This window comes from Rhinoraja longicauda, chromosome 41, assembly GCF_053455715.1.
Source record: "Rhinoraja longicauda isolate Sanriku21f chromosome 41, sRhiLon1.1, whole genome shotgun sequence".
Classification (NCBI taxonomy): Eukaryota; Metazoa; Chordata; class Chondrichthyes; order Rajiformes; family Arhynchobatidae; genus Rhinoraja; species Rhinoraja longicauda.
Window position 1 is genome coordinate 8,094,691 of NC_135993.1, and position 23,426 is coordinate 8,118,116.

At 44.1% G+C, this 23,426-nt stretch overlaps 1 protein-coding gene across 1 annotated transcript in view; it reads left to right on the top strand.

Annotated features, from left to right (window-relative positions):
* Positions 1-16,006: 16,006 nt before the first annotated feature.
* The window catches only part of rnaset2l (ribonuclease T2, like), a 42,123-nt gene continuing 34,703 nt past the window's right edge, over positions 16,007-23,426 (top strand). The window contains exons 1-3 of the mRNA XM_078431047.1: positions 16,007-16,110; positions 21,999-22,105; positions 22,966-23,020. Of these exons, the coding sequence (XP_078287173.1) occupies positions 22,023-22,105; positions 22,966-23,020 (138 nt within the window). The 5' untranslated portion in view covers positions 16,007-16,110; positions 21,999-22,022. The remainder of the gene's footprint in view (positions 16,111-21,998; positions 22,106-22,965; positions 23,021-23,426) is intronic.

Genomic DNA, 23,426 nt, shown 5'->3' on the forward strand with positions numbered 1-23,426 from the left:
TTGTCAACATTGAGTTGGGCATAAGCATGAGACAAATCCAGCTTAGTGAAGACTCTTGCTCCGCTAAGTTCTGCATACAGATCCTGCGAGGTTGGCAAAGGATACTGTTCGTCATCAACAACTTGGTTGATTGTGACTTTGTAGTCACCGCATAGTCGAACAGTTTTGTCAGCCTTGAGCACGGCCACAACTGGCGTTGTCCAGTTGCTCTGGTCTGTCTTCACGAGTACTCCATTCCGCTCCAACCTGTTGAGTTCTTCCTCCACTTGTTGCTTTAGCGCATATGGTACCGGTCTTGGTCGATAATATACAGGTGTCGCATCTTGCTGCAGTCGAATGTGTGCAGAGTATCCTGTTATTCCCGTGTAACTGTCAGCAAATATATCAGCGTGTTTGCTAACGACATTTTCAAGACGTGATTTGGACACATCAATGCTGAAAATGTTCTTCCAGTCTAATTTTATTTTACGCAGCCAATCCTTTCCAAGGAGGGTCGGTTTATTTCTGTAGCTGGCCACTATGATGGGCAGTGTTACTGACTGTCCATTACACTGAACTTCGCAATCCATTTGTCCGCACGTCTCCAAGGCTTCGCCGGAGTAGGTTCTCAACTTGACCTTACTCTCGGACAATGGTGTCTGTGAGAACTTTGTTTCGTACAAGTCTTTGCTCATGACCGAACAGTCAGCTGCCGTGTCAATGCACATATCAATTAACTGTTCATTAACCAATAGTTTAATTCGAAAGTCCTTGTCTTGGCTGGTTGTAAGCTTATTGACATCAGTTGCATGAATGATGTACAACCCAAGTTCATTGTCATCCAGGTTCATCTCTAAGTTGTGAACTCCTTTCTGGTGTTGTGTGTTTCCCACTGTAAGCTTGGCCCGACATGCCGAGGCGATATGACCTTTCTTCTGGCAGTTATAGCACTTAGCTGTTTTGAACTGACAGGATTGGGATGGGTGATTACCGTTGCAATGATAACAACTGGCTGCACTCGGCTCCCCGCCATATTTCGGTTTCAGTTTGGCCCTAGGCGCTGCTTTGTGAGTATACACGGCCACTGCAGTATGTGGTGAACGAAACTCGCGAGCATTCTTTGATGCCATCTCCATCGTAGTAGCAATCTTGCATGCTATCTCAAACGTAAGATCAGGAGTGCTCATGAGTCTGGACTGAATTCGTTCGTCCACTAGACCACAAACAAATCTGTCGCGTAGTGCGCGTTCAAGAAAGGCTCCAAAGTTACAGTGCAACGTTAAGTTTTTCAAGGCAACAGTGTACTCACTGATTGTCTCGTTTTGCTTCTGGTTTCTCGTGCCGAATTTGTAGCTTTCTGCAATTTCCAGAGGCTTTGGGTTGAAGTGCTCCTCCAACTTCTTTATAATGTCACTGAAAGGCACATCTTTTGCCTTTATGGGCGCAAGGATATTCACAAGTGTGCCGTACACTTCAGGTCCGATCACCGTGAGCAGAATCGCTTTCATGCGTTCACGAACGGCCTTGTTTGTTTCAGCCACTACCTCTCCTTCACCACTGGTCTCCATGATGTTGTTTGCCATGAAGAACATGTTTGCTCTCTCCATATAGGAGCTGAACGGCTCTCTACTTTTGTCAAAGATGCCCAGGCCTCCGATATAGCCCGTGGATGCTGCCATTTTGACCCTCTCTTTTTTTTTTTTCCCTTTGCACAAGCTCAGATTTCCTGCCTGTTCTGGTGTAGCAAAGCACCTAAAACTTAGCAGTACAAAAGCTATGCAAAACAAACTCAGTCTCCTCCACAATCCCGTCCTCGTCGCCAATTTTGTTATGTTCAACACAGCATAAAGATAAAGTACACTCACACGTTAGTTGCCTGAATCACACCAGCCTTTATTTACCCAGCATTCCTAGCTCAAGGAACGCCCACTCATTAACATGGCACATGAATATGCATGAATACATTACACCTGGGATCGACGCTCCAACCGCGGCCTGCGGGCTTTAACATCATGGAGCTCGCAGTCTCGGGTTGAGACCGGTCGGGAGCTCCAAGCCGCACGACGTTCGACAAGCCCCGACCTGGGGTAGATCGACCGGCACGGGGGAGCTGAGATCCCCCCTCCCGATGCAGGAGCTTGATCGCCCTGACGAGGAAGGCCCACCTCTGGCTACGGGAGCCAAGATCGTCCCGTCAACGGAAGATTAGAAGCTTCCGACCGCTGGAGGACAAAGAAGGGAGAGATCGAACTGTTTTTCGCCTTCCATCACAGTGAGGAATGTGGAGGAGTCACTGTGGTGGATGTTCATGTTAAAATATATTTTGTGTGCCCTGTTGCTTTTTATTGGTATGACTGTGTGGCAAATGAAGTTCCTCATTTGTTGCAAAACATACTTGGCTAATAAAGTATGATTGTGATAGTGATTGATTGACCTGAAATGTTATCTGTCCATTTACCTCCACAGATGCTGCTTAATCCATTGAGTTCTTCCTGCAATTAATTTTTTCCATGATTTCAGGATCTGCAATCTCTTGTGCCTCAATTGATCTACCTTTCAAAAAGGGGCAGCACAGTGGCACAGCGGTAGGCTCGCTGGCTTACAGCGCTAGGCACCCAGGTTCAATCCTGACTACGGGTGTTGTCTGTATAAAGTTTGTACTTTCTCATTTGTTTTCTCCAGGTGCTCCAGTTTCCTCCCACGCTCCAAGATCTACAGGTTTGCAGGTTAATTGGCTTCTGTAAATAGTAAATGGTTCCTAATGTGTAGGATAGTGTTAGTGTACAGGTAGTCGCTGGCCGGTGTGGACTCGGTGGGCCTGTTTCCATGCTGTATCTCTAAAGTCTAAAGTATATTTATTGTCCATCCCTACTTGTCCTTGAGAAATTGCGGGTGCCCATGCCTTCTTGAACTACTGCACCTTCTGGTGAAGATACCTCAAATAGGGAGGGAGTTCCAGGTTTTGGGCTCTAGCGACAATGAAGGACTTGTGTAGGGACATACGGATTAGCGGGGGGGGTCTCGAACCCTCGGTTGAGCTAACGAGTCACAAGATGCGGGAGCGCGAGGTATAGTTGTGTCTGGCGCCCAGCTGGAGAGATGAGATTAGATTGTATTGGCTAGTTAAGTAGTGTGTGTCCAAAGTAAGCAGTTGCAGTTTGTTACGGTTACCTACGAATAAAGACCTTTGAACAATAACGCTCGTTTTGGACTCACTACACTTGCAATATATTTCCAAGTCAGAATGGTGTTTGAGCTGCCAGTGGTGATGTTCCTACGCACCCACTGCCTTGCCTATCTTCTGGAAGACGTCGTCAGTTTTGGCAGCGTTGATGAGACTTGTGATAGATATCTGCCGCTAAATATTTAAAGTAAATCAAATCTTCACTGCTCTACTGACACAGATGTAATGTTTTAATGGACAAAGAGTAAGAATGGCAAGGTCTCTCATCCTTTAGGGCGGCACTGTGGCGCAGCGGTAGAGTTGCTGCCTTTCAACGAATGCAGCAACGGAGACCCGGTTTCAATCCCGATTACGGGTGCTGTCAAGATTCAAGATTCAAGATAGCTTGATCACCCACAGTCCAACAATAAAACATTAAATTAGGCAGATTACACAATAAAGCATTAAAATAGGCAAATTACACAACCCCAAAAACACACAAAAAAAAGAAACATCCATCACAGTGAGTCTCCTCCAGTCCTCTCCTCACTGTGATGGAAGGCCACAATGTCTTTTCCCTTCCCCTGCCGTCTTCTCCCGCGGTCAGGTTGTTGTGGCTGTAGGCCGCACCGGACGGTGAAAGGTCCGCAGCGGGCCGACCCAAGCCCCGCGATCCGGGGCGGGCGAACACGCTGTCGCTGCCGCTGCTGCTGCACGTCGAGGCGGTCGTGGCTCCCGACATTGAAGCCCCCGCCCAGCAGAGAGAAATCCCGCGGCCTATTTTAGGCCGCGCCGGACGGTGAAATGTCCGCGACCCAAGCCCCGCGACCCGGGGCGGGCGAACATGCTGCCGCTGCCGGAGCTCCCGATGTCGGCATCCACGCGGCCCGAGCCTAAGGCGAGTCGCAGCCGCTCCCGCAGCCTCCGAAGACGGCCGGCTCCGCTGATGGTAAGTCCGATCCGCGGGCTCTGCGAACCAGAGCCCTGGAGGCCGCCAGCTCCAGGAGTTGGGCCGATGGTTGGGCCGCAGCAGGAACGGAGACACCACCCAGAAAACAAAGGTCGGGTCTCCGTTCGGAAGGGACACATATTTACAATTTTACAGTTCCCCCCCTCCCCCCCACACCCACACATAGTACACAAACACAAAAACACGACATCACATCGACAATTAAGACACAAAAAAACAACAAAACACAAAGACAAATGGACCGCAGGTAAGCCGCAGCTGCTATGCTCTGTACGGAGTTTGTACGATGAGGAAAAACTTTTTCAGTCAGAGAGTTGTGAATCTGTGGAATTCTCTGCCTCAGAAGGCAGTGGAGGCCAATTCTCTGAATGCATTCAAGAGAGAGCTGGATAGAGCTCTTAAGGATAGCGGAGTCAGGGGGTATGGGGAGAGGGCAGGAACGGGGTACTAATTGAGAATGATCAGCCATGATCACATTGAATGGCAGTGCTGGCTCGAAGGGCCGAATGGCCTCCTCCTGCACCTATTGTCTATTGTCTATTGATGTGGAATCATCACATTCCAAAGAGACAACTACAATATTGTGGTGAAACCCATTTAAGTCTGAGCGCTAATCTAGACCATAATTTTCTACCACCTCTCCGTGTTTGTGGTTCAAAATATCACATCGCTGTATTTTTCTGGGCACACATACAGCACATTTCTAGTAACAATGTAAGAAATGCAAGCAGAAAGATTCTACTCAGCCCATCCTGTTTGTTCTGCCATCCAGTGGGATCATGGCTGATCTTTTAATTCAGCGCTAGTTTCCTGCATGAGCCCTTTATCCCTTGATTCCCTTATGATCCCAAAATATATCAATAAACGCAACGCTTCCTCAGCACTCTTGGTCTTGGTTCTTGGTCCTCCAAAATATTCCAAATGCAATTTAAACTGGAGGTGGCGGAGTATGGACTTAAGCAAGAAGGGCTTCTTGGAGAAGAAGAGCTGCCTTAAATGTGGTTGTGTCTGGTTGAGTAACTATAGTAGGGAGAAGACTATTCCATGCTTTAAATGTGCGAGGGAAGAATGAATTACTGTTATATTTGCTAATTGCTGAATTAGAGAATTCCAAAGACTCATTGGCCTCTTCACATCTCAAGACTAATCTTTAGTTTTACAGTGCTTTTTACAGAGATATACAGTGCGGAAACAGGCCCATCAGCCCGCTGAGTCCGCGCCGACCAGCGATCCCCCGCACATTAATGCTATCCTACACACACTAGGGAGAATTTACACATACACCAAGCCAATTAGCCTACAAACCTGTAGGTCTTTGAAGTGTGTGAGGAAACTGAAGATCTCGGAGAAAACCCACGTGGTCACGGGGAGAACATGCAAACTCCGTACAGACAGCACCCGTAGTCGGGATCGAACCCGGGTCTCTAGCGCAGCAAGCGCTGTAAAGCAGCTACTCTACCGCTGCGCCACCATGCCCACCCATGATGCAAGTATTCATTTCCATTGAGAGAAGTGATATGGTTGCTTCCTGTGGGGAATGGAGTTGGTACACCAGTAGATCAGTCATTATTTAATTTGGGGTGCAAGCACATTTAGTGGCAGTGCAGAGCAACGCCAACCTTATCTACCCATTACTGCACATTACCTGGGAGTGACTATGTCTGACATTAAACTAAATGAAGGGAAAATAACAAATCTCCTCATTATTAAGTGTAAGAAAATAACTGCAGATGCTGATACAATAGACAATAGACAATAGGTGCAGGAATAGGCCTTTCGGCCCTTCGAGCCAGCACCGCCATTCAATGTGATTATGGCCGATCATTCTCAGTCAGTACCCCATTCCTGCCTTCTCCCCATACCCTCTGACTCCGCTATCCTTAATAAATCCTTAATAAGTCGAAGGTATTTATTCACAAAATGCTGGAGTAACTCAGCAGGTCAGGCAGCATCTCAGGAGAGAAGGAATGGGTGACGTTTCGGGTCGAGACCCTTCTTCAGACTGATTATTATTACATCTCTCATATTCCTCATTATTCCTTATTATTAATATTCCTCATTATTATTATTCCTCATTATTAATGTCGCTCGAGTTGAGCACAACAGAAAATAATTTTTAAAACTTAAATTTGAAAAGCTGCCAAACTTTCAGAAGTCATTGATGGATTTGGAAGTCAAACCAAGCCCGAAATCTTGTTGAGTAATATTCACTCCCTAACATGTGGTTCATTTGGGCTGAATAAAAATGTCACAGGAATTATTTTTCTTGCATAAAGATTCATCTAGTACATTAGTGCAAGCACTTGATTGGGTTCCACATTCCAAATCACAGAACGATAAATTATTCGTTGTTCAACTATGATGTTTTTATGGCTGATAAAATAATGGCACGATGATGATGCATTATTGTTGATTTTTTACATGAACATTACTGTCTCTAATTCTACCATGCCCAGCCAATTTGAACAAAAACATCCACTACTCGCGCTCCACTGACTCTCAGTCTGAAGAAGGGTCTCGACCCAAAACGTCACCCATTTCTTCTCTCCAGCGATGCTGCCTGACCTGCTGAGTTACTTCAGCATTTTGCTCCACACGTTAGAATAAGTAATACATAGTTTGGGTAGGGAAGAGTGGCATTGCTCTGCACTGCTGTTAAATATACTTGAACCCTAAATTACAGAATTTCCAATGCATTAGCGTATCATTTCCATGGCCCACCCTTCATCAGCTGTCCCGAAGATTGTTTGGAAGATGTGATGTTAATAGTTTTTTACATAAAATGAATACCAATTGACTCACAGCAGGACTCGATGAATCGTATAAGGCAATCATTTAGTTGTGTACTTTCAATTATTGCACAAAATAACCTACGCAAACTGTGAATGCGGTCAAATGAATATTGGTTGGAAATTATCCACGGAATTCAATCAAGAGCAAATTAAATATGTTTACAACAGATGCGATCCGTGCACCAATGCAGCACGTATTCATAATGATAGTTTATGAATCATGAATTTCCTCTTTGGCAAGTTCTAGGTTTCAACCTTACTATTACCCTGAGTTTCTGAAAGCTAATTGCATGCTTTTACATTCAGGATGAAGGTTAGGATGTAAAGGGCTTGGCTCACATTAATGTTACTGTCTGCAGGTCTGTTTAAAAAGTACTTCCAACAAATTTGCAAAAATATCTAGTTGTTCAGTAAAACAATGCCACAGAAGAAGGGTCACGACCCGAAACGTCACCAATTCCTTCTCTCCAGCGAAGGCTGCCTGTCCCGCTGAGTTACTCCAGCACTTTGTGTCTATTTTCAATGTAAACAGGCATATGCAGTTCCTTCCTACACTACTCTTTACAGGTCTATGATTGAGTTTTAGAGGAATAATACACAAAGCCACAGAATGGTGAACAAGGATTTGATTGTATTCTCTATTATTGAAACACAATAATAATCCATAAAAAGCCTCAGGAGAAAGGAATGATCAGAAAAATAATTAGTGTAAAAAAATAACTGCAGATGCTGGTACAAATCAAAGGTATTTATTTCACAAAATGCTGGAGTAACTCAGCAGGTCAGGCAGCATCTCAGGAGAGAAGGAATGGGTGACGTTTCGGGTCGAGATCCTTCTTCAGACTGATGTCAGGGGGGGCGTGACAAAGGAAGGATATAGGTGGAGACAGGAAGATAGAGGGAGATCTGGGAACGGGAGGGGAAGAGAGGGACAGAGGAACTATGTAAAGTTGGAGAAGTCAATGTTCATACCGCTGGGCTGCAAGCTGCCCAAGCGAAATATGAGGTGCTGTTCCTCCAATTTCCAGTGGGCCTCACTCTGGCACTGGAGGAGGCCCATGACAGAGTGGGAAGGGGAGTTGAAGTGCTTAGCCACCGGGAGATCAGGTTGGTTAAGGCGGACTGAGCGAAGGTGTTGAGCGAAACGATCGCCGAGCCTGCGTTTGGTTTCGCCGATGTAAAGAAGTTGACATCTAGAGCAGAAAAATAATTACATCCATGACAGTTTTGTGCATATCCATGCCGCAAAGAATGTAGTGGAAAAGACGTGAAGCAAGGTTGCCAATTTGTCCTCTTGACAGGTTGTTGAGGGCCTTAAAGCACAGGAGACGTGAACATGTTCAACTCACAAAATAATAATGATTTCTGCTCAGAAGTCCAAAATACCGAGTTATTTCGGTATAGTTTTTTTTTCCTACCTACTCCCTAATTTTTTCACACGTCAGAACATTTTTGATCGCAATAATGGGTAAAAGCCCTAACCTCATGTTTATCCTACCTTTTTGAAGAACACATAAGTAGTCAGTCGACTGCCGAATATGTCTCTGGCTTTGTGACAAACATAACAAGCGAATGCAGCGCCGGAGACTCAGGTTCGATCCTGACTACGGGTGCTGCACTGTACGGAGTTTGTACGTTCTCCCCGTGACCTGCGTGGGTTTTCTCCGAGATCTTCGGTTTCTTCCCACACTCCAAAGACGTACAGGTATGTAGGTTAATTGGCTGGGTAAATGTAAAAATTGTCCCTAGTGGGTGTAGGATAGTGTTAATGTACGGGGATCGCTGGGCGGCACGGACTTGGTGGGCCGAAAAGGCCTGTTTCCGGCTGTATATATATGATATGATATGATGATATGAAAGGCACAAGCAGGCCGTCCAGTATTTTTTCTTCAATGATTATTACCTGCTACACTGATTCACATGTCTCTTACAACATTGTGTTATCATTGTGGATGTACTCACATCTCAAGGACTGTAGCAGTTCAAGAAGGCATCTCACCACCAACTTCTCAACAGCAAATGGGGGTGGGGAATTGAATGCTGATTCGGAAGATAAGACACTAAAAGCTGGAGTAACTCAATGGGTCAGACAGCATCTCTGGAGAGAAGCCAGGTTCTGCAATAGCTTCTTCCCCCGAGCCATCAGACTCTTGAATTCACAATATATAAGAAAATAACTACAGATGCTGGTACAAATCGAAGGTATTTATTCACAAAATGCTGGAGTAACTCAGCAGGTCAGGCAGCATCTCGGGAGAGAAGGAAGAAGGGTCTCGACCCAAAACGTCGCCCATTCCTTCTCTCCCGAGATGCTGCCTGACCTGCTGAGTTACTCCAGCAGTTTGTGAATAAATACCTTGAATTCACAATGATCTGCCACCATTATTTTATATGCGAGTTACTTATTTATTTATTTATCTTTAATCAATTTTTATTATTTGGCGTAACGTTGTGAGCCAGTTGCCATGGAATTTCGTTCAAACATGCACTCGTCTGTGTAGTTTTGATTGACAATAAAGTTATTTTCATTCACTCATTCATTCATTCATTCAAAAGGAACAGATTCTACAGCTGCAACGTCTTGTGAAACCAGAAGAGGTTATTCGTTGTTGGTGTGCCTGTCGTTTGCACGTATTAAGGTCAAATGGTACTGAATATGCAGAGGTAAGTATAACAATTGGCTGAAACTTTTACAACAGTCAAATTTATCTCTCTAGGAACTAATAATTAAGCAGGAACTAATAATTAGACAGTCTGCTGAAGGGTTTACCTTTGGCTGAAAGTTTCAGCCAATTGTTATACTTACCTCTGCATATTCAGTACCATTTGACCTTAATACGTGCAAAAGACAGGCACACCAACAACGAATAACCTCTTCTGGTTTCACAAGACGTTGCAGCTGTAGAATCTGTTGCAACTAACAATCTGCTGGCGGAACTCAGCAAGTTGAGCAGCACCTGGGGGGGTGTAAGGAATTGTCATTATTACTGGGTGTAGTAGCTCTACTCAATAACCAAAAGTCTGTAGTCTCTTTTTGCTCTGGTTTACTTCACTCACACGTTTAAACCGTAATGTTGTATTCTTAATGTTTTAATGTTTTATGCTTTATTCTTAATTGTTTACGGTATGTTCGTTTGTTACTTGCGAGCGGAGCACCAAGGCACATTCCTTGTATGTGTACATACTTGGCCAATAAACGTATTCATTCATTCATTCATGAAACCCTTTAAAAGGACTGACAATAGACAATAGACAATAGGTACAGGAGTAGGCCATTCGACCCTTCGAGCCAGCACCGCCATTCAATGTGATCATGGCTGATCATCCACAATCAGTACCCCGTTCCTGTCCTCTCCCCATACCCCCTGACTCCACTATCAATAAGAGCTCATTTATTCACAAAATGCTGGAGTAACTCAGCAGGTCAGAGCTCTATCTCTCTCTTGAAAGCATCCAGAGAATTGGCCTCCACTACCTTCTGAGGTAGAGAATTCCCACAGATTTACAACTATCTGAGTGAAAACGTTTTTCCTTATCTCCATTCTAAATGGCCTACCCCTTATTCTTAAACTGTGTGGCCCCTGGTTCTGGACTCCCCCAACATTGGGAACATGTTTCCTGCCTCTAGCGTGTCCAATCCCTTAATAATCATATACGTTTTAATAAGATCCCCTCTCATCCTTCTGAATTCCAGAGTATACAAGCCCAGTCGCTCCAGTGAAAGCATGTAGAAAGAACCCTCTGTACTTAGGGTGGTTTGATGTGCCTTCCTTTCTGAAGGCAGCCATATTTATAGCATCTGAGAGTGCATCCGTTGCCTGTCTAACTGACAGAGCTGAACAACCATGTTTAAGAGTTGGTGGCGCAGGCTGGACCTGATAAGGAGGGCAGATTTATTCTGCTGAAGGACTAGATGGGTTTACACATCAATCCAATAATTTTGCAGCTACTCAGATCAGCTGAATTCCATTGTTTCCAAGGTGAAAATTAAATTTAGGTCCCTGATTGTTAAACCAAGCATCTGGGTTACTATTACAGTAACTCAGCTACAGTGCCACCACTATTTCTTACATGTATTTAGGGATGGCTAGCAGCCAAAGCTAAATTTCATTCTCCTAGAGTAGAGATATGGCAAACAAGAATTATTCACAAAATGCTGGAGTAACTCAGCAGGTCAGGCAACATCTCAGGAGAGAAGGAATGGGTGACGTTTCGGGTCGAGACCCTTCTTCAGACTGGTGTCAGGGGGGCGGGACAAAGGAAGGATATAGGTGGAGACAGCAAAACAGTGGGAGATCTGGGAAGGGGGAGGGGAAGAGAGGGACAGGGGAACTATCTAAAGTTGGAGAAGTCAATGTTCATACCACTGGGCTGCAAGCTGCCCAGGCGAAATATGAAGTGCTGTTCCTCCAATTGCCGGTGGGCCTCACTATGGCACTGGAGGAGGCCCATGACAGAAAGGTCATACTGGGAATGGGAGGGGGAGTTGAAGTGCTCAGCCACCGGGAGATCAGGTTGGTTAAGGCGGACTGATTGAAGGTGTTGAGCGAAGCGATCGCCGAGCCTGCGTTTGGTTTCGCCGATGTAGAGAAGTTGACATCTAGAGCAGCGAATGCAATAGATGAGGTTGGAGGAGGTGCAGGTGAACCTCTGTCTCACCTGGAAAGACTGTTTGGGTCCTTGGATGGAGTTGAGGGGGGAGGTAAAGGGACAGGTGTTGCATCTCCTGCGGTTGCAGGGGAAAGTGCCCGGGGTTGGGGTGGTTTGGGTAGGAAGGGACGAGTGGACCAAGGAGTTACGGAGGGAGCGGTCTCTGCGGAACGCAGAAAGGGGAGGGGATGGGAAGATGTGGCCAGTGGTGGGGTCCCGTTGTAGGTGACGGAAATGTTGGAGGATGATTTGTTGGATCCGCTGGCTGGTGGGGTGGAAGGTGAGAACAAGGGGGATTCTGTCTTTGTTACGAATGGGGAAGGGGGAGCAAGAGCGGAGCTGCGGGATACAGAAGAGACCCTAGTGAGAGCCTCATCTATAATGGAAGAGGGGAAGCCCCGTGAAACAAGAATGCTCTGTTATCATTAACAGTGAGGCCACAGGAAACCCTCTGGTTGACTGGGCAGATGCCAATTGCAGGGGACAAGGAGGTCCGGTTATTGTATGTACTATGCTGACCACACATCTCTTCGATGTTGCCTTAGTTCAAGTCAAGTTTTCATTTTAGCCACTGTAAACCCTCAAGCGCATGGCAGCATCCATCAAAGAGAAACAAGGTTACTGTTTATTGTTTTCAATACTGGGGACTATAATGTAGATTTTTTTGTAAAGCTCAGCTGACAAACATGGAATGTGAAGGGCAGCATTTGGAAGCATCCACCATTCTTTTCCCTGACATGGGAACTTTGATTTTTTTATTCTCTCATGGGACAAGGGCTTCACAGGTGAAGCCATTTAATGCCCTTCCCGAAGTGCCCCTGAGAAGGCGATAATAAGGCACTCTCTTAAACTGCTGCAGCCTGTCTGAAAGGCCAGCTGCTTCCTTACAAGAGGAAGTAACACTGAAGAGGGTAGTAAACAAGGGGAAGGAGAGGATTACATTCAGCTCCCTTCCTCGATCTAATAAACAGGTGTTTCCAAAGAGGCATTACTGGGACCTAGCTGCAGAAAACAATAAAAGCAAAAAATATTTTCCTTAAGGAAAATTAGAAACATTCCAATTCATGAGTTAATCGATATGTCTATAAGCTTAATAATTCTATGAAATTGCTATGCTTATGAAAATTATCAAATAGGCTCAAAATATTTAATACAATTAATTAACTTGTGATATTTTTTTCTTGTTACTCAAACAGCAAAGTTATTTTACACCACCCTTTGCCATTTCTAGATGAGGATATTATGCACCTATCTTTAAATGTAACGTAGATAATGAGGCTCGGGATGGGAGGATATGGCAAGTGAATGAATGGCTGGAGAATTGGTGTGTCAGAAAGATTCCGTCTCTTAGACTTTAAAGGGCCTGTCCCACTGAGGCAATTTTAAGGCCACTGCCGGCGACTAGGCTGTCGCTGAACGTTTGCCGGGGTGTCGCGGGCGTGACTGTAAGGAGTCTTCCAAAGATCGTAGTGGATCTCAGCGCATCGCCGAGAAATCAAACGGTTTGAAATCTCTCGGCGACAGCTGGCTTGTCGCCAGGTATCGTTGCTTATTGCGGTCGATGTCGCACGCTGTCCCCAGGTTTGCTAGGTTCTCTTAAGATACATTTAGAAGCACATCATATTAATATAAGTAAAGTCATTTCAAAATACCATAAAATGTTTGTGTTTACCCAATTTATTTACCATCCGGACATTTGACAGGTAGATTGGAGGCGACAATTTGACGGTCAGGTAAGCGTGGGAATTTTTGCGATGTTTTTGGCCTCAGCCATTACATTTAAAGTGGGCTCCCAGTCCAGGTAAGCAACCCAGAAACCAGATATGCATCCCCCGTACATTTTCAAAGAATGCCCACACACTTTTCACAAAAATCCACTGAACCACTTTAAAAATTATTTTTTTCAATACAGGTAATAGTAAACTGGAAGTAAATCCAGTTTATTCCTTGTTACAGTGATGCTTGGTTTTTAAGTAACCCATACAAGATGTTATATTTCAAAACTCTCAAGTACTTACCGACTTGTCAATGATTTCAGCGAAAACCAGGATGCCGGAGAAGCATTGACAGCGTGGGAATTTTGCGATGTTTCCGAAGACGCTGTAATCTCGACCTGACTCGGCATTGTCGTGGTCATTGTCGTAGGGTAAAAGAAAAGTTCGGCGATCTGCTACGACTTTGACAGTCGCCGGCAGTCGCCAAAAAAATCGCCTAAGTGGGACAGGCTCTTTAGGGTCTGCTCTCAGGGCAGAGGTAACCTGGACAAGAGGGGCAGGTCGCACCTGAACTACAAGAGGACTAATGTTTAATATCCTAGCAGGAACCTACTCAGGAGGGTTTAAACGAGTCTGGCAGGGGTTAGTAGTGTTAAGCTGCCGCAAGTACGAATTTCATTGTTCTGTTGACAATACATGTGATAACTAAACCCTCGTGACTCTAATAGATGAGAAAATTGAGACAAATATAAAGCAAGTCCAGTAAACATGTGAAGCAGGGGCAAGGCAGGGGACAAGAAAGTATGATAAGCTAAATTACATTTATTTTAATGCATAAAGCTGACAGGTAAGGCAGATTAATTTAAGGCTTGGATTGTGATGTTAAAGCTGTTGCAGAAATACGGTTGAGAGATGGACAGGAATGGCAGCTCAATGTTCCAGAGTACCGAGGCTTCTGGTGTGATAGAGGTTGAGGTAATAGGTGTAAGTCAAGTCAAGTTTATTTGTCACCTACATATACAAGATGTGCATTGAAATGAAAGTGGCAACGCCTGCGGATTGTGCTAAAACTACAAAAACAGACTAGACTGTGGAACAGCATTCCTCTCCCACATTTCACCGTCCGCCCCGGATCGTGGGGCTTGGGTCGGCCCGCTGCGGACCTTTCACCATCCGGCGCGGCCTGGAACGTAGCAACCTCAACAGCCTGACTGCGGGAGAAGACGGCAGGGGAAGAGAAATGACATTCTGGCCTTCCATCGCTGTGAGGAGGTGACTGGAGGAGACTCACTGTGATGGATGTTTCTTTTTTTTTTGTGTTTTGTGTTGGTTGGGGTTGTGTAATTTGCTTATTTTATTGCTCTTATTGTTGGACTGTGGGTGACGAAATCTCGTCCAAAAGACTTGTTTTTTGGATGACAAATAAAGATATCCTGAATCCTGAATCCTAGTGCAATGGGAGTTGTGATATTGATTAGGGGAGTACTTTGAGGATATGCTGATGGGGCAGGGTGGTGGTGGGGGAGGGGAGTGGTGCGGAAAGTACAACACAGCTCTGGGTAGAGGTAAACATAAGAAGGGTGTGATCACTTTGATGGGATTATACTTTAGCCCCCCCTCCCCCCCCCCCCACAATAATCAGCATGAATTGAAGGAAAAACTATGTATGGAGATTGCAGATAGCTGGGTTTTAAGAGTAGCTGTGTTGGAAGGAACGGCAGATGCTGGTTTACCTCGAAGATAGTCACTAGATGCTGGATTACTCAGCAGGACAGGCAGCACCTCTGGATAGAAGGAATGGGTGACGTTTGGGTGACGAAGAGTCTGAAGAAGGGTCTTGACCCAAAACGTCACCCATTTCTTCTATCTTAAGATGCCGCCAGTCCCGCTGAGTTACTTCAGCGTTTTGTCATAGTAGCTGATTTAACTTCCCTAATATTGACAGGAACTGTCATTGTGCAAGTGGATTAGATGGGGCAAAGTTTGTGAAGCGTTCGGCAAAGAATTTCTGAGACAATATGTGGGTGGCCGAAGTACAGAAGGGGCTAGCTACACTTGATCTCCTTTTAGGAATTGACCTGGGGAAGCACTTGCTGCTTATATAAAGGAAGATAAAAGGTGAATAGAAACACAGGAAAGCCTAGAAATGAAACTGAGTATTCAGGCATCAAGCCCATTCTTTCTAAAATCACATCCGATGATCCTGAGGGCAGACACAAAATGCTGGAGTAACTCAGCGGGACAGGCAGCATCTCGGGAGAGAAGGAATGGGTGACGATTCGGGTTGAGACCCTTCTTCAGACTGATTCCGCTGATCATGAACTCCATCTGGCTATGGAGCTCAGGGGTGACCGCGCTTTTGCGGTTGCAGCTCCTAGACTGTGGAACAGCATCCCTCTCCCATCTGAACTGCCCCCTCCATCAACTCCTTTAAGTCCAGGCTCAAAACCTATTTCTACTCCCTAGCATTTGAGGCCCTCTGAGGGGGCGCTGTGAACTGTTTATGTATTTGCTGTTATGTTTGTGTGCCATTGTATGTTCGTTTCTTAGTGCCTGAACTGATGTACCGCACTTTGGTCAACGTGGGTTGTTTTTAAATGTGCTGTACAAATAAAATTGACTTGACTTGACTTGACTTATGCTTACTTTGTTGAGGAACATTCTACAAACTTACTTTCTGTTCTGCTAACATACTCCAGATCACATCTTAAAATAGATGACTTCCCCTTTCTGTTGCCATTCGCCTTTAAACCATCAGCAGTTCAAATTATATATTGTTTTGCTAATCTTAAGAGAGTCGCAAAAGAACTCCTCGTGTCGCTTGTAACCAGCAAGCAATTGGTAAGTAGTCTTGCTGTTTTTCCGTCTGATTTGTGTCGTTGATGTTGTGATATTGTCCTTTCCCATATTGAGAGTCAGCTACTGCACATTTGGTTCCATTAAAGGAGCCATTTAAACTGCGGCAAAGTGCATTTAATTTACAGGACTTATTTTTTGCAAATGTATGCCCTCTGTGAAGGTGAATTTGTAAAAAAAAATTAAAACCTGGAAGTAATAGATAATCATATTTTAAAAGAATCATGTGGCAAGGTGTCCTTTAATCACTACTAATGGAAGTGATTATAGAGCATGTTGCCAGGACTTGAGGGCCTGAGCTGTAGGGAGAGGTTGGGTGGACTAGGACTTTATTCCTTACTAGACCAAGTGGACCCGTTGGGCCCAAACCTCTCCTGCATTGGTGCAGCACCCTCTCTTCCTCTCTTCCCCTCCACCCCCCCCCCCCCCCCCCCCCCCCCCCCCCCACCACCCTCTCTCTCCTCCCTCCCCTCTCTCACCCCGGGAGTTTTAGCATATAGATTAGCTGTGCTGCTGCAAGTGGGAATTGTTCTGTTTCAGGACATATGACCATTTCTTTAGATTTAGAGATACAGCGCGGAAACAGGCCCTTCAGCCCACCGGGTCCGTGCCGCCCAGCGATCCCCGCACATTAACACTATCCCACACACACTAGGGACAATTTTTACATTTGCCCAGCCAATTAACCTACATACCTGCACGTCTTTGGAGTGTGGGAGGAAACCGAAGATCTCGGAGAAAACCCACGCAGGTCACGGGGAGAACGTACAAACTCCGTACAGACGGCGCCCGTAGTCAGGATCGAACCTGTGTCTCCGGCGCTGCATTCGCTGTAAGGCAGCAACTCTACCGCTGCGCCACCGTGACTGCCGTTTTCTTAATTTCTGAAAGATATTTAGGTAAAGAAACCCATTACCTCATGGGTGTCTTTATTAAAAAATAATATTACTAAATGTACTGATATATTACTAAAAAATATACTAATATACTAATATATTGCTAAAAAATAATTTTAGTTTTACTCTCATATTTCCTTAAAACAGAATTGAGATGTCAGATCTGATGAGAGATTTCACTTATTCTGCTATAACTCGATAGTTGCGTTCTTAAGAAATCTTGTCCAGGAAGACCTGATCTGACTAAGTTCAGATCTGACTAAGTCATAACTGAAGGGTCTCGACCCGAAATGTCACCCATTCCTTCTCTCCAGAGATGCTACCTGTCCCGCTGAGTTACTCCAGCATTTTGTGTCTACCTTCAATTTAAACCAGCATCTGCAGTTCTTTCCTACACATATTGCTATCAAGTTCCCTTTCAAGTAATATCGAAGAGTACTTAAATGTCCATGTCACCATACTGCAACTTTTTCTGGTTAGCAGAGTTCCTGAAACTGTGAGGTTGATCACAGTTCTGTGGGTTATTGCATTTAAGGGTCTGTAAAGCTGCAGCAGGTAAGAATTTCATTGCTTTGTTTTTGGTACATATTAGACCAAGTAGACCCGTTGGGCCCAAACCTTTCCTGCATTGGTGCAGCACCCTGTCCTCCGTCCTCCCCTCTCTCCACAACCCCCCCTTCCCCTCTCCCTTCTCCCCCACTACCCCCTTCCACCTCCCTCCCTCCTCCCCTCCCCCTCCCGCCTTTTAAACTTAAAAATGTGAATAACTTTAAATATATAACACCGATTTCAATAAAACCACTTGCATTATCACTAAAGTGACAATGGTGAGTAAGGTGGGCCTAAAATTGTCGCGCTATCGTGTACTGTTTTGGCTGAAGTTCAGTCACAAACAAGATAACAAACGAGAGTTTTAGTATATGGATGACAATCAAACTCTCTTGACTATAATCCATCTGGCACAATGATATTGCCATAAGGGTAAGGTGTACCAAAGACCACTAACCTTGGATAGACACAAAATGCTGGAGTAACCCAAGTGGGTCAGGCAGTACCTCTGGAGAACATAGATAGGTGACATTTTCGGGTCAGGACCCTTCTTCAGACTGCTCCACCACTAACCTGGTGGTGTTCTGCTGAGCCACTATGGATACGATGAGCTGACTCTGTGTTTGAGGCTACCTAAATAATAAAAACTCACAATGCTCCTGGCACGCAATATGTAATGAATGTACTGAGCATGCCTGGGCCCAAAGGGTTTGCCAGCAGCTCTCAAAGTGCATTTATCTCTAAAGCTGTTTTTGTTATTGAAAAATGCTCAAATCAGAAAAGCATGTTGGCCCAAAAACCCCAGTATATTCATACATTGCTTAAAAATAACATGCGTGAATCCAAACAGAGTTCATCATCTTCTCTCACTACTGATGCTTTGCCAACTTTATTATTACTCTCATCTTTCCTTAAAACAGAACTGAGATGTCAGGTCTGACGTATGAGAGATTTCACTTATTGCAGCTAGTTCTGCTATAACCCGATAGTTGTGTTCTTAAGAAATCTTGTGTTGTTGACAGACACGTTCCAAAACCATCTGTGGCGATGGTGTAAAGGGGTTGGGGGCTAGAGAGTTTCAGACTCACAATAGCAAAGCTATTTCTCAAGCAGGATATTTAAAAATAAATGTATTGTTCATAGCTGCAGGTTTACTTTTGTTTCTTGAATCATGCAGCATGGAAATTGGCCCACCGTCCAACTCGTCCCTGCCGACCAAGATGCCTCATCTAAGCTAGTTCCATTTGCCGCATTTAGAAACATAGAAAATAGGTGCAGGAGTAGGCCATTCGGCCCTTCGAGCCTGTACGCACCGCCATTCAATATGATCATGGCTGATCATCCAACTCAGTAACCTGTACCTGCCTTCTCTCCATACCCCCTGATCCCTTTAGCCACAAGGGCCTCATCTAACTCCCTCTTAAATATAGCCAATGAACTGGCCTCAATTACCCTCTGTGGCAGAGAATTCCACAGATTCACCACTTTCTGTGTGAAAAAAAACGTTCTCATCTCGGTCCTAAAAGACTTCCCCCTTATCCTTAAACTGTGACCCTTTGTTCTGGACTTCCCCAACATCGGGAACAATCTTCCTGCATCTAGCCTGTCCAACCCCTTAAGAATTTTGTAAGTTTCTATAAGATCCCCCCTCAATCTTCTAAATTCCAGCGAGCCCATATCGCTCTGAATCTTTCCTCTCCACGTACCTGTCCAAGTGTCTTTTAAATGTTATCATTGTACCTATCTCAATTGCTTCCTCTGTTAATACAAGCTAAAAATGCAGTAGGCTCGATGTTCCATTGTTTCGTAGAGTATTGTCGCACAAATGTCAATGGAAGTGATTCTTGTCAAGTTCAATGATCTCCTGTGGTGAAACCAGCAGCTGTGTTCTTATGCGTTAATGGCGCCTGATTACTGTAGGGTGGGATTGGGGGGGAGGGGGGAAGGGGACGGTTACACGGAAACCTTCTTTTCACTAGATTGCTGTTTTTCACAAGACAGTTTTTGGCTTGATAATTTCCAAGTGGTTCTCTAGTGGTGGATGTTTATGTTAAATTTTATTTTATGTGGCTGTGTGTCTTGTTGCTTTTCACTTAATATGGCTGTATGGTAACTCAAATTTCACTGTACCTTAATTGGTACATTGATCTTGAAATCTTGATCTTGAAATCGAGTTCCCAAAAGAAATGGTGTTGAAACCATGTCCCCCCATATAATACAAAAACTGTTCCCTAATTCTGGCTGAGCACTTCAACTCCCCCTCCCATTCCCAGTCTGACCTTTCTGTCATGGGCCTCCTCCAGTGCCATAGTGAGTCCCACTGGAAATTGGAGGAACAGCACCTCATATTTCGCCTGGGCAGCTTGCAGCCCAGCGGTATAAACATTGACTTATCCAATTTTAGATAGTTCCTCTGTCCCTCTCTTCCCCTCCCCCTTCCCAGATCTCCCTCTATCTTTCTGTCTCCACCTATATCCTTCCTTTGTCCCGCCCCCCTGACATCAGTCTGAAGAAGGGTCTCGACCGGAAACGTCGCCCATTCCTTCTCGCCTGAGATGCTGCCTGACCTGCTGAGTTACTCCAGCATTTTGTGAATAAATTCCCTAATTCATTGATCGCTTAACATCTAATTTTCGTGAGGAAACCATGTGTTGTGACAAAACTGTCTATATTCGTTAGAGTTCCATGGAATGAGGAGGTATCTCATATAAAATGTAAGGGGAAAATATATAATTAATGGCATGACTCTAAACAGCAAGTCCATAACTCCCTGAAAGTGGCATGCTTGCTTTCCGGGCATTGAATGTAAGAGTCAGAAGGTCTGACTTAAATTTAAACCCCTATACAGCTTTATGGGACTTTGGTAAGGTTGCATTTGGAGTATTGCGTGCAGTTCTGGTCGGCCCATTACAAGAAGCATGTGGAAGCTTTGGAAAGTGTACAGAGGAGGTTTACCAGAATTATACCTGGATTAGGGGTTTTAGATTTAGATTTAGAGATACAGCGCTGAAACAGGCCCTTCGGCCCACCGGGTCCGCGCCACCCAGCGATCCCCGCACATGAACACTATCCTACACCCACTAGGGACAATTTTTACATTTGCCCAGCCAATTAACCTACATACCTGTACGTCTTTGGAGTGTGGCAGGAAACCGAAGATCTCGGAGAAAACCCACGCAGGTCACGGGGAGAACGTACAAACTCCGTACAGACAGCACCCGTAGTCAGGATCGAACCTGGGTTTCCGGCACTGCATTCGCTGTAAGGCAGCAACTCTACCGCTGCGCCACTGTGCCGCCGTTAGTTATTTATTAGTTAGAAGGAGAGGTTGGAACGATTTAGATTGTTTTCTCTGGAATCCTGGAGATTACAGGGTGACCTGATAGAAGTAGATAAAATTATGAGGGGCATAGATAGGCTAGACAGTCGGGATCCTTTTCTCAGGATGGAAAATTGGAAATATCAAAGACTAGAGACCATAGCTTCAAGGTGAGAGAGGCAAAGTTTGAAGATGTGCAGGGCAAGTTTTTTAAAACATGAAATGTAAAGACTGAGGGTGATTTAATGTTTATTAGAATCACAAATAAAAATATAAAGAAACACTGGATTGGGAGTGACAGAAAAAAGGCCAAAAAGGAAAAGTAAGAAATTAATTTTAACACTGGAAAAAGTGAGTGTAATTTTTGTGAAAATCCAGCACGTTCTCAAAAATTGGGCGCTAAAATCAGGCAAGTAATTTGCAATACATGGCAAAATTTTAATTTTCTGAATGTGCCATATTATTTGTATAATTTGTATATTTTGGTCTCCTAATCTGAGGAAAGGCATTCTTGCCATAGAGGGAGTACAGAGAAGGTTCACCAGATTGATTCCTGGGATGGCAGGACTTTCATATGAAGAAAGACTGGATAGACTCGGCTTGTACTCGCTGGAATTTAGAAGATTGAGGGGGGATCTTATAGAAACTTACAAAATTCTTAAGGAGTTGGACAGGCTAGATGCAGGAAGATTGTTCCCGATGTTGGGGAAGTCCAGAACAAGGGGTCACAGTTTAAGGATAAGGGGGAAGTCTTTTAGGACCGAGATGAGAAAGTTTTTTTTCACACAGAGAGTGTGAATCTGTGGAATTCTCTGCCACAGAAGGTAGTTGAGGCCAGTTCATTGGCTATATTTAAGAGGGACTTAGATGTGGCCCTTGTGGCTAAAGGGATCAGGGGGTATGGAGAGAAGGCAGGTACGGGATACTGAATTGGATGATCATATTGAATGGCGGTGCAGGCTCGAAGGGCCGAATGGCCTACTCCTGCACCTATTTTCTATGTTTCTATGTTTCTATATTAATAGTTGTTAATTTTCTTCCTAGATTTAACATGTCTTTAGAAAAATTCCCAACAGTATTATTGATTGATATGTTCTATTTTTTCACAGGAGAACAGTGACTGTGTTTCAGTCATGTCCTTGTACACTGCGATATGTTTGGCTGTACTTTTTGGCCCAATAGGTACCACGATAATTCAGACTGATGTTTTTGACAGGTAGGTTCAGTGCGTTACTGTCTGCTGCAGCTGCTATTCTAAACTTAGTACCTAAACAAATTGCAGAACTCTCCACTTCTCTATGTTGCAATGTAATCTTTCACATAGTATTCAGAGAGCTAATAACTGCAGATGTGAAAAAAAATAGACAATGCTGGAAATGCTCAGTAGGTCAGTTGACATCTGTGATGAATGATTTTCACAGTCTAGCCATTGTGTTGCTTAATAATAATAATAATAATAATAATAATAATACATTTAATTTATATAGCGCTTTTCTGGAAACTCAAAGACGCTTTACAGAGTAAATAAAACATTAAAATAAATAAATAAACAAAAGATTCAGGGTTTACTGTTCTTTGTAGCTTTTGTTCTACCAGCAGGCTCTTCCTTTGAGAATATATAATTTGTGTTTTATTTGTATTTGAGCCTGATTCGCTACTTAAAAGAATATCTTGAGCACGACATCCCTTCTTTGAACTCCATTGCAAATTAGCTAACTAGTCAGAGTTTAAGTAGAATCTTTGTTTTCTGCCCTGCTTAAGCACCAAACGAAAAATATAGTTACCCATTAGGTCTCAAGGAAAATCCACATGCACAATAGTCAAGTATCAATCCAAAATTACAAGCCTCAACATTCTGCACTAGTTTTCCTAATTTAAAGCTTTAGATTGGGAAGGAGAGCATTAAAGGCTCAAACTAACAAAAAGGCAAATGGCCCTTTTCAAACATCTCCTTAAGAGGTCAAATAGGATGCAGCCGAAATTAAAATGGGATATCATCAGTAAAATTTCAGGGTCACATTTTACTCTTTGAAAATAGAAATCACAGTTCCTCATTGTATGAACTTTGTTTTAAAGCTGCAAGTGGAAGTGTTTGCAATTTGCTCAACTGTGGCCAGGATCATTCTGCATGGTAAGAATTTTGCAAATAAATGTTATATGTATTTTTTTTTTGTAAAGCTAAGTTTAAATGGTTGACTCTGTAAAGTACAGAACCCTTGGGATACTACTGGTTGAAATATTGTCCATTATTTTGTTGGTACCTGATATTCAGTGTAAAAGCCAGATGGAGGCGTTGTACAAAGGTCACGTGACAAGCGGAGAGGTTCATTAAAACTTATATTTCAATTTGACGAAGAACAAAGATATTTTTCAAAAAAAAAATTTAAATCAATTTTCTGGTATTTAGATTTCAGAGATGTCTAAGTGAGCCAGTCAAATGTGTAGGAAGGAACTGTCGATGTTGGTTTACACCCAAGATAGACACAAGATGCTGGAGTAACTCAGCAGGAAAAGAGTCTGAAGAAGGGTCTCGACCC